This window comes from Pogoniulus pusillus, chromosome 14 (genome assembly GCF_015220805.1).
Source record: "Pogoniulus pusillus isolate bPogPus1 chromosome 14, bPogPus1.pri, whole genome shotgun sequence".
Taxonomy (NCBI): domain Eukaryota; kingdom Metazoa; phylum Chordata; class Aves; order Piciformes; family Lybiidae; genus Pogoniulus; species Pogoniulus pusillus.
The window spans coordinates 7,766,228-7,778,264 of record NC_087277.1 but is presented as its reverse complement, the minus strand read 5'-3'; the positions used below and the strand labels follow the sequence as shown (position 1 = coordinate 7,778,264).

General features: G+C 40.5%; 1 protein-coding gene across 6 annotated transcripts in view; it reads left to right on the top strand.

Moving 5' to 3' along the window:
* Positions 1–12,037, top strand: part of SAMD12 (sterile alpha motif domain containing 12) — a 178,663-nt gene that overhangs the window by 85,450 nt on the left and 81,176 nt on the right. The window contains exons 5-6 of one of the 6 annotated variants that reach the window (XM_064154192.1): positions 3,538–3,609; positions 11,140–11,165. The exons of 2 other annotated variants lie outside the window; for them this stretch is intronic. In XM_064154192.1, the coding sequence (XP_064010262.1) occupies positions 3,538–3,609; positions 11,140–11,150 (83 nt within the window). In that variant the 3' untranslated portion in view covers positions 11,151–11,165. Of the gene's footprint in view, positions 1–3,537; positions 3,610–4,539; positions 4,914–9,054; positions 9,096–11,139; positions 11,166–12,037 lie in introns of those variants that run through there. 3 more of the 6 variants (XM_064154189.1, XM_064154193.1, XM_064154190.1) reach the window with 3 other exon arrangements.

The window sequence follows — 12,037 nt, the reverse complement described above, 5'->3', positions numbered from 1 at the left end:
AAGGCCATTCTTGATCAGATGCAGTATTCCTCTGTCCCAGTACTCTGCCTGTGACAGCAGCAGCTGCTGTTTAGGTAGATCCCAGAACCCTGCGGTCCTATTGTTGTAGGCTCCAGAGCATCCAGAATTGCAGCATTAGGAAGAGTACCCCTGTGGTAGGAGTACTCCCCTGCCTAGTTCTTTTAGTATCCATTGAATATCTGTCTGTGTCATGAAACAAGTTGTTCACAAGTTTTTTCACAAACTAGATTATAGTCACTGGCAGCCTCAGTAGTGCTGAAGGTGCCAAAGCCTAACTTGGCATGCCTTCAGCTGGGTATCTTTTGCCTTCCACAGAGACTCTAAGCATGCAGTAGTAACTACACTCTATGTCAGATTCACTAGTTACACCTCAGACACAGATAAATAATGGCTTTTGCTCACCATTGATAACTACAGATGCTCAGGGTGTCTGCCACATGTATTTGCCTACGTGGTAGACAACCAAACTTAGATGACATCAGTTCTCACTCATTATGCCTGACAATCTAAACCCCTACACAGAAAAATGTTGGTCTGACAGCTGAGTGAATTTCCCTCTTCATTCAGATGAGTGTTGGTGACACTTTCTGATTTTCTGAAACTGGTTTTGCTAGCACCTGCACAAGTGCATTCTATTTGAGAAGTGTTCTACCATATTGGCATCCTTAAGAAATGTAAAAGACATCCAAGTGTTTTTGAAAATGTGAGATAAAAATTTGCTGGTTTGAGTTCCTGAAGGTGAACACTGCCAAATAGTTCAAAAGCTTTTTTTTTTTTCCTGTTGTTACTAGCATTTATGGCCTGTGCAGTAAAGTTCTATAATTAGTGTAAAGATTCAAGGGAGGCAGAAGAAAAACCCTTTCCTTTTTTATGCCTTTGTGAAGTTGCCTTTCTAAGTTGTGTAAAAAGAGCCTGTGTTATTTAAAAGCTTCTCTTTTTTCCCCCCTATTCACATTCTTTAAAAGCCTTCCTGTAATGTAATTTTTAAAATGAATGTGTTTCTATTCAAATAAAAGTTTACTCTTTATGGCTTTTATGCTTCATATGATAGAGCACCTTCATTTACTTGGTTATACATAGGCAGTCAGCAGTGTTATGAACTGTTCCTTTATTACTAAGCACTGTGCAGATCTCTGGCAACTTCCATAAAGGAAAGGGTGCACTTTTTATAACTCTTTATTTGACACGATCGTAAAACATGGGTGCTAGCCCAGTGTTTTATGACATCCTCAAGTATGATTAACAATTTTAACTATGCTGATTCCTCCTTAAGATCAATATTATAGAGTTTTCCCGGTTATTATTTGAATGGATTTTAATTGAAATTGATTCCCCATAAAATAATTAATTGGAGTATATTAACAGTGATCTTGTAGTCCTTAATGCTAAGGAGTTTGAATTCTGAAAAAAAAAATTCTATTCAGCTTTTTAAAAACACCAGATTTTCTTCTGTGCAGCCTAAGTGCTCATAAAGCACCTGTCTTTTCTTTTTATTTAAGTGCTAATTCCAGCAGATGACAGCATAAATACAGCAGTCTTAATTTTCGACATGAATGTGAATGGAAATGTGGCAGGGAATTGTTGTTTTTTAACAAATGTATTTTTCTGTTTGCAACAGCTCCATTGTGTTCCTAAAATATAACTGTATCTTGGTTTACATAGCATTACCTTCAAAGTTTTATTTAATCAGTAAAAATACCTCTCAGTCACCTCACTTATTGAAAGTTACCTCTCCAAAGAAAGGGTGCATTGAGAAAATCTGCAGTGAGTATCTCTTTAAGAACTTCAGTGTTTTTACAAAGGTATCACCTGTATGTGGGCAGTGGCTTCAAACCAGAGAAGAGTAGATTTCAATTGGGTGTTAGGAAGAAGTTCTTTACCATAAGGGGGGGAAACACTGGAATGGGTTGCTCAGGGACAAGGTTGGGGCCCCATCCCTGGAAATAACTCAAGGGGAGGCTCGACAGGGCTCTGGGCAACTTGATTCTATGTCCCTGCTGACTGCAGAGGAGTTTGGACTAGATGAACTTTGGAGGTCCCTTCCAACTCAAACCATTCTGATTCTATGGGTGTCGAGGCAGTAATTGTTTTCTTGCTGTCAGAGTGATGAGTTGAATTATGTACATGGCAAAACCACAGTTCTGAAGCTACTCAACTGCACTAAGGTTTCATCCACATACTGAAGCTTATTCTCAGTTAAGCTTATCCACATCATTGGAAAAGTAGCTGGTCTGCATACATTTGGCTTGTGCATTCACTTCCACCACCCCTTCAAGCTTGAGTACAATCTGAAGGTGTATACATTGGCATGATCTTAGAGTTTTAAGTCCTCTCCTCTAGAAATAGGATTCACAGCTTTACAGTCAGTTCATCTGGGAAACCCTACTGCCATCAGATGACATTTGGTGATGTGAGATGGAGTTGAAGCAACTCCCAACACTTGGGCCTTGACACAAGTAATTTTGCCATATTCTTTCATTCTTTAATGAGACCAGATGGGAGACTTACTGTTGGTAATGTCAGATGGCAGACTCTGGAGTTGTGTCTTTAGATTTTTGTGTTGAGAGAGCACTGTTTTGTAAAACTGTCAGGAACTGTTTTTTGAGGGATTCCTGAAAGAAAAAAAAGTCTTGCACAGCAAAAAGAGGAGGCTCTTACTAACTGGTTATGCCTTTGTTCAGAGAGTAGTAGTGCAAAGATTCTGTTGTTAAAGTTTACTCTCCAAAGTCCTCTGAGCTATATGGGGCTTGTTTTCTTTGCTCTTTGGGTTATGTCAGAGGTAGAGGTGGAATGGTAATCACATTTCCTTGTTTCTTTAGAGTTTCAGGGCATTCTAGCCTTCTTAAGGAATAAAGAGGAAAGCCTTCTTTCTTAATCTTTTTGTTTTTCAGTTCTTTCAGAACTCCTGAATAACTGAGGATTGCTGTTAAAATGAGACCAAGAGATTAATATCTCCTGGTGTAGTTTTCTTTTGTTTAGCCTGAGTGTTTAAAGTGCTTCTTAGACTACAGTTGTCTACTGAGGAATTTCCTTAGCTGGTTCCAGGAGCAAAGCTATGTGGGACACTTTTCAGCTATTCCTTCTGATTATCTGTCATAAGCTGCCAAGTCGGTCCAGCTGTATTTAAGGAATCTTGGATGTTGGGAGGAGCAATCAGCATTGCCTTAGACAATGGACCCGTTTTTAGAAGCATCAAGCAATTAAGGATGCAGATAGACATTTGAAAATTCCTTGCTCTGATCACTCCCACAGTGTCACAGCAGTTTTTAGAATTCTCAGTCCAAACTTTAAAGACAACAAACTATGTTTCTGATGAAAAGGACAGGAAAGAGGAAAGGAGGGGTAGTCTTACCTCTGAAGCTCCACTGGCAAATCAATTGCCCACCTGAGTAGTTACTGAATGCATCTTTCTCTAGACTCCAGAGTTGCTGTAATGTGTCCAGCAGTGCAGGTGCCATCCATTCTGTTGCAGCTGTTGACTGTGACACTAACCACTGATATTGTTGACTTTTGTAGATCTCTACTTAAACATGGAGCATGGTTTTTTGCGGGTCATAGAAAAGCAGCCAGCCCTTACAGCCCATCAAGGTAATGAATGTCTTTTTGCTGGGATGTATCTTCATCAAATGAGACATCTATGAGCTCTTTTTATTTTTTTCTTCTTCTAGAAATGTTTCCTCTAGGTGTAGATTTTTTTTCAACTACTGCCATGAAAAGAGTGTTTTATTTTTATAGAATCTCAGTAAACTCTTTCCAGTGAGTTATTATTGTTTCCTGATATTTACTGGCTAGAATTGTTTGTTGATAAATTTTCTTTTTCCCTTCTTAAATATCAGCTGCTGTGATAAGCACTAAAATGTGTGACCATTGCTTTGTCAGCAACTTGTGTGTTCATTTATTATACCATTAGTGCTATTCTTGAGATCTTTTGGTTCCCTCTAGTAATGGGAATGTCACTGTGGGAATTTTACTGTGCTTCGATATGGCTTATCTGGTGGCATGGTTATTCTGCTATGAGAATATATGTTTTACTGATTTATTCAATGTTTTCTTTTTGTCCAGATGATCAGTATCCAGGCTGGTTTAGGTGAGGTGTGTAAAGAGACACTGGGACCAAAAGAGGGGAATCCTTTCGTCAAGCATGTCCCTAGGAATTAGGGGCACTTAAAGCTATTGTATTCCTTTAGTTTCTGCTGCTTATGATTAATTTGGCTGGAGTCTTTGGGAAGTCTTTAGCTGACTTAAATTTCATCCATACTCTTCATCTACACATTCTGTGTTAATTTTAGCATGGTGAACAAATAGCAAGAGTAGCTACTCTACTAAGAGGAATATATATTTATGTCTGCCATCAGCTATGGTTTGGTTTTATCCCAGTTACCTCATTTTGAAAATCTGAGACGTCAACTTTGCTCTTGGTTCTGTGAGGGCAAATGAAGGAGCAATGCTCCATTGATTTCAGCGACATACAAAACTAGTTGAAATGAGAACAGGATCAACCCCGTTTTTTCTCTACAGCATGAGACTATAAAGCCCATTCCCATCATTGAAGGGTACCAGTGACTTTGCTGACCTTTGGATCAAAGCCATAAACCTTCTTAGTAACTTAATTAAAACCACAAATAGAGAAACATAAGTGTTCTCTTTTCTCACCCAACATAGTCCCTTCTAAAATTAAAAACATGATCTCATATCAGTCTTATTATATAAAAAAAAAAGATATTTTATTCTCTTTAGAACTTTATTCTTAATTATATAAAGCCTATTTTTCACTTGGTCTCAAAATCTCTTTTGATGATGTGCACTCCCAATATTATTTGCAATCCTAATTTCATAATCGCTGTTGAAAATGAAACTCACAAAACTTGCTTTTATCTTACTCTTTTCATTCATGTTCTTTACTGAAATGACATAATCAAAGATAAAAATGAGAATACTGTCTTTTATCTCAAGCAGTTTGAAGTGTCTTTGTCACATCCTACATTAGGCAGCTAAAAGTTAGATGATTGGTTGATCTCATTGCTTACAGTCCTCAAATAATCAGTGAAGAACAACAGCCACCTCCAGAGATAATCTGTGCCCTTCTAAAACAGATGCCCATGAGAGCTACAGTGCATTGCCCTCTGGAGATTGCTGCTTCTGTCAGCTGGAGGACTTGCCATCCAATTTGGGATAGATAAAATTAACCAGAAGAAAAGTAGGCAGCAGTTTTCCTAATTTTTTTATCAATATGAAGCATATCACAAGTGACATTACCCACTTTTAATTTGACACCAGTCTTCCACTGCCTTAGTATGGATTTTATTGTATTTATCTGTACCTGTTAGCAAAATTTGGTTATACTATGCCCTTAAATTGCTGAGTTTTGCTACATTTGGTAACATGGTCATCTAGTTGATTGGTTAGGGCTGGGTGCTAGGTTGGACTGGATGATCTTGGAGGTCTCTTCCAACCTGGTTGATTCTATGATTCTATGATTCTATTACTTTCTGCAAACATATTTTAATGGAGCTAACTACTGCTCACTGGTAGTGATGGGGAAGAGGAAATAAACCACCAACCAAGAAGGCTAATATTAATGAGTTACAAATTTTAGATTAAGGGGGCTTGAATTTTCTTTCTTACTTGTAAGTTAAGTAGTCCTCTTTTAGTATGAAGCAGACAAGGCTTTAATTCTGTATGTTGTCATGGGACAGAGTCATAACTTACCTGTGCTTTGGCAGTTTTTCTCAAACATGAGTACTTTAATAACTGAAGTTAGACAGATCCTATTCCTCTGAGTTCTTCCTTTCATATGGATGTGGTAGAACCTGCTACAAGTATTAAACCGTTATTATTACTTTATGTTTGTGGCTTTTGTTGCCTATGTGAAGCTGTGTCCAGTCATACACAGGAAGGTCAGGGCCAGGCAGAGCCCCAGATGAAATACTCATTGGGAACTGAACTTTTGCTCTATAATTCAGAAGACTTACTGAAAACTTCTTCCTTTTCATACAATTAATTAGTACAGGCAATTAAGTTATAAGTCTCTTGAAAACCATGAACTGCATAATTTCAATTAAATAGAAGAGGTGGTAAAACCTATCAAAAAATGAGCTGAAATATTAACACAAAAGAGCAACTTGAAAAAACAAGTTTCCTCTTTTGTTTGGGCTCTGTGTGTCTCCCTTAAGGCCCTCTCACATTGTCACACAGTTGGTTCATTTTATTGAATGCTAAAGTCTTTTACCATCTGCCAAAAGGTTTTATTTTGGGGTTTCCTTCTATGTGGGAGGGTGGTTTCCTCCTTCCCTTCGTGCTGGTTTCATTGCTATCTTTAGGACTCAGCCTACTGGAGACCTTCCTGTCTCCCTTTTATTACACGGTCTCCTCCTTCCTTATTGCAAGTTCCTGTTCCTGGGGGCAAAGAAGAAAACAAGAACTGAAGTTGCCTTTTTGAGCTGCCTAGCTGATGCAGATGCCTTTTGTTTTAAGCACAGGAGACCAGTTCCTGAAGTGCAGGGCTGTGTGTACTCAGCAGCGACATTCCCCAGGGTGGATGTTTTTAGGAGTGGTGCCTGTGTGAAGGTGCTGGTGTCTACCTCATGTTTTGGCCACAGTGTGCAATGTGCTTCTGAAAAAAGATGCTGCAACTTGTAATGTTTACTGTAAAAGCATTTTTTTCATCTGTTTGTTAGTCTTTTATCTCAGCACATTAATCCAACCTGTTCTGCCAGTGTTATGACATTTATAGCCATAGCCCTTTAGTTTCTTCCTTTTATGGGAACTCACAGATGTTTATTTTTGTTGTGAAAATATTGATTTCCTATCTTAACCTTTCCTGTGCAGTAGAGAACAAGAAGTGAAATTGGAGGTGTTATATTTGTAGAGGGATAGAATTATCCTTTTTTTTGGCCTTTTTTTGTTCCTGAGAGCAAAATAAAGTAGATGCCAGTCTGGGCTTTTCAGCATAGCTCTCAAGGATGCAGTGAGATGTGAGTACCCAGATGCTGAGCCATGAGCATAGGAGGTCAGGCACCTCCATTTAAATCTTCACTATGGAGCTCTTAAAATACCTGCCATCATCCCTCCTTGAAGCACATGCTGTGTTGGGGAAACAAAGGGTTCTCTTTTTCCTCCAGCCTTGCCTGCTGACGGTGAGAGCAGTCTCTGTCTGAGAAGCGTGCAGTCCTGTTGCTGCCTGCCCTAATTTGCTGCACAGCTGAGCCTATGACCGGAGGCAGTGTGAATATGGAGGGCACAGGCACAACGAGTTGCCCTGGGTGTCAGATTGCCCCCTGAGAGCTCTGCCAGGATTCATACCAACCACATTCTGCCTCTGCTGAGTGCATTTTTTGCTTTTCTTTTTCTTTCTTTTTTTTTTAAATCACTGACATTGCACCAACCAGCATGTCAGGTAGTAGTAGCAATGTAATACTGTTTTATTTGTGATTAGCTTATCTCTTGGATTCTGAGATGTTCTAATCTCTATCCCTCCATCCTTAGCCATGTCTCTGAAACACTGTCCTTTGGTTTATTTACTCTCTCTCTGTAATTGAGAACTTTATTGTTGATCACCATGAAAAATTGTCAGTGCTTAAAAGCAAATGGTCCATCATCCACCCCTTCAGTGCATCAAGTTTTTATGACTATTGGAGTCAAATGAAAAGCTGAAATGGGGATGAGGAGGATGAAGCTGTCCCAGGGTGTTACCTAAATGTGTGATCTACAGATGAAAAGGGATGCTGAGATTTCTGTTCAGAAAGGTGTCAGTAAAACTGCCTATTTCTTAGCAGTGGATATTTTAATGATGTTCAGTTCCAAACTCCAGGGTACAAGCATTGCACAGAGAGGTCAGTGGTGCCCTTTTCTAACAGCAAAATAGTGCAACAAGGCACAGCAGCCTGAGGTGGCACGCTCCTGAAAAATAAGAGGACTGTGTGAAAAAATTGCAGGCAGGAGACACATAGATCTCCTCGTTTAGAAAGCAAGGCCTTGTTCTTCTGAATAAACAGAGTTTTCCATGTTTTCTCTGTCACACAGATGCACACACACTAATTGCATAAACACATAAACAGTAAATTAAGAGCATGTTAAAAATTAAAGAGCCGCTGCAGAAAGCATCAATAGTGAGCGCTTATTAACTTACATATAACAGCATCCTAGTGCCATAGCGTCAAGTTGGCTGCTGAAGCTGATTTGCAGCAAATAAGGCCAGCTTTCCTAAAGGATATTTCTAGGTTTCTGTGATCAGACCCTCAAATGGAATCATAGAATCATAGAATCAACCAGGTTGGAAGAGACCTCCAAAATCATCCAGTCCAACCTAGCACCCAGCCCTATCCAGTCAACTAGACCATGGCACTAAGTGCCTCATCCAAGCTTTTCTTGAAGACCCCCAGGGACGGTGCCTCCACCACCTCCCTGGGCAGCCCATTCCAATGGGAAATCACTCTTTCTGTGAAGAACTTCTTCCTAACATCCAGCCTATACCTACCCTGGCACAACTTGAGACTGTGTCCCCTTGTTCTATTGATGGTTGCCTGGGAGAAGAGGCCACCCCCCACCTGGCTACAATGCCCCTTCAGGTAGTTGTAGACAGTAATAAGATCACTCCTGAGCCTCCTCTTCTCCAGGCTAAACAGGCCCAGCTCCCTCAGCCTCTCCTCATAGGATTTGTGCTCCAGGCCCCTCACCAGCTTTGTTGCCCTTCTCTGGACATGTTCCAGCACCTCAACATCCTTCTTGAATTGAGGGGCCCAGAACTGGACACAGTACTCAAGGTGTGGTCTGACCAGTGCTGAGTACAGGGGAAGAATAACCTCCCTTGTCTCAGCTCTGATTGCTTCCTTTGTTCTTTCACAATTTTTGCTATCCTTTTAAGCTTCTGATAATATGCATGACTTTCTTGAGTCATAGTGGGTACTGTGCTTAATGTTGCACCTCTGATGCTTAGTGGAATGAGACAGTATGAGTTTGGTGCAGCTTTGTACCGTCTCATACACTGCAAAATTTCTACAATTTCCCCCTCATTTCTGTCCCCTTTTTCTTCAGGGCTTCACCAGAGCCCCTGTCCATAATATGACTCATCTTGCTGACTGTTTGCTTACATATGTGGTGCATGATAACCTGAAGAGCAAAGCTGTTTTGTACATACTCAGCTGCCCATCAGAGTGCCACATCCACGCATGCACACCTGTGATCTGCAGACCTTTTCCATCTGACACTGCGTGGCAGAGGCTGCAATTTCTGCAAAGAGCACCCTCCAGCTCCATCATCTCTTTCCATCCCATCTCATAACATTTATGCCCTCCTGTCTTGTGTGTCCTGTACATGGAGTCCTCTGTGTCAGAGGACCAGGTGTTTGGCCATCTTGCTTCATAAGAATCAGGGTGGTGTTGAACTACATCAAGTGATTCTTGGTAGAACTGTTACAGCCTGGATTCAACAGTGGCTGCTCTATTTAGCTTTAAATATTTAGGGACATGAAACATGTGAAAAACCTCTCAAAATTTGAACTAATCTAGAAGGGCTGGGCAGAGCAGGATCTTTTCCAGTGAGCTCTGCCTTCTTGGGTCTTTTTCGGGTGAGTTGGGTGATATGGTTATGTGACCATTATGCAAAGGAGCTTTTGCATACTTCTTCCTTACCTTCATATGGCCAAAAACAAGTGCTGCTCACTCAGCTGATCTTTGTGGCTTGTAATCTGGGTCTGCTGTGTTCATTTAAGCTAGGGACTTTCTTCCTTCTTTTCTGCTGCCAGTCAAAAGCAAGAAATGAATGGGTGTCAGTTGAGTTAAAGATCTATAGCAAGCCAAATGTCAGTGGGTTGTGTATATCCTGTAGAAAACACTTTAATTCTGCCTTCCTGTGAGAAAGCAGTACATCCCCTGAACTGCTGCCAAACTCATTGGATGTGACTGCAGGTGGCTCAAACGTGGTTTCTGTTAAAACACAGCTGGAAAATTATTTCTGTCATGCACACCTCAACCCTGTCAACTGTGTCTGTGCTTGTTCTCCAATTGGCATGGTCCATATTTGGAGCCATGCAATTGGTGGCTCTTTGGTAGCTATCAGTGTTGTAGTTTGATGTTGCCTGCAGCTGCTCTTTGGAGAGCTGGACAAAGAAGCAGCAAATATCAGAGCAGCTGTTGTCTTCTCAGGGTTGCCTTCTGTATGTAGTAGGGGAGTAGTATGAGAAGGGGTGCTGTAGCTGTATGGAAGTGGAGTACATAATGGGTGTGGACCAGGTCTGAGATGCAGAGTGGGATGCCTGCAGCCTCTGAGAGCTCCTGCTGGAGCCAGGATGCTAGTTTAGGTGAACTGAATATGGGCTTCAGTCTTACTTTCTGTGCCACTTTGTCAAAGCCTTTCCAGTATACCTGCAGCCCCATCCCAGCCACCAGTTCTCAGGTGGCAGAGAGAAAGGTACACAACAGATGCAGAAGGGAGATAGGTATCGAGGCTGGAAACGCTACTGCTTAGCCTAGTAGAGCTAAATTGATATCAACAGCAGAGGGAATCCACTCCAAAATGGTCTCAGGTGTACAGAATACCACAGGGAGCAATACCTTTTCTTCTCAATGCCCTGAAGAACAGCTGGATCTGACATGTTTATTGCCTTAAGCTGTCTTGTTTTATCAGCACATCAGATCTAGGTGCTTGACAGATGTGCCAAATAGAAAACACAACTCATCCATGCCTAGCTGTATGGCTTTTAGCATTTCTAGTTCCTGTTTAGAACTATTCTCTTTGTTGTCCAATATAGCCTGTGTATAAATGAGGAGGTATTTTCATGTAAAATTACGGGAAAGCAGAAATAAACTGTTACAAGTGCAAGCTGATGTGAACTTTAAAAGCATTGCTTGGCATCTTTATCTTTTTGGTTCAGAGCTTCTTTCTGAGATAGGAAAAATGTCAGTCAATGAAAAAGCCAGGTTGAACCATACAGGCAGGAGTGAAGCAAGATTTTGCACATGTTACAGATTGAATAGCCTGAAAGTTTAAGAGCTGCAAAAGCATGAAATAAAAGCTATTTGAAGCCAGCAACGTGTTTGCTCAAATGTTATTGCCACACACTTCTGAAAATGAAAAGCTGACTTTATTCACATCTACCCCATTCCTGTCTCTTCCTCCCAGCACACACCTGAATCCTATGGAGGATGAGGCAGCAAGTGTTACTCTGTTATTTTTCACAGCAAGGCTTTTTTTCCTTCTGCTTCAGAAAAATCAAGGAACTAAAAACTGTATTAACACCACTGCAGTATTTCCAACGGTTGCAAACCAGGCAGTGCAAAGTGGGTATGAAATATTTAATGTGATTTTAAATTAAAACTGTGCTATGTTGTTGAGGTTATTTTTCCTAAGTAGCACGTTGGATTTATTTAAACTTCAGGCAGCAGAGTGAAGTCAGGTCTTGGGGCTCTTGCAATTGTTTCAATTCATATTTTTCAACTTAGAGCAGTGAGTATTTGCTGCTGAAATGCGAAGGAAGTCAGACAGCAGAATTGGTGAAAGGCGCTGGTTGTACACCCTGTGTTGAAGAGCTAAACCTTTTTTACTTCTGCAGGTGCAGAGATAATATCTTTTTCATGTTTGTTCAGCTATTTCAGTTCAGTGACTGCTTCATTCAGAAGTAAGAAACCACTTGGGGGAAAGGAAAAGAGCTGAAAAGCTTGTTTTCCACTTCTAATCTGTAAACAAAAACTGTGCAGTAAAGATCTACCAGTTCTGCTGTCTTGAGAACTGCAGCAACCAGAACTGACATTCAGGTCACCATGGTAATGAATGCTTCCTTGAGACTGATTACTTTAAAAGTATAATTATAAGCTTATTTTTGCCTTGATTGTGTAGCTTATTTGATAACTACTGTTCTTCAACGTCTTATTGCACTTCACTTTCACACAGTAAAATCTATTTTATAATTAGAACTTAACATGAATCTCACCCCACCAAAGCATGCCCCTCATTGTCTATCATTGCTAAAGTCCAAATATAATGAGAACAAAAAGAATGAAAATCAGTCAAGAGCTGTGTA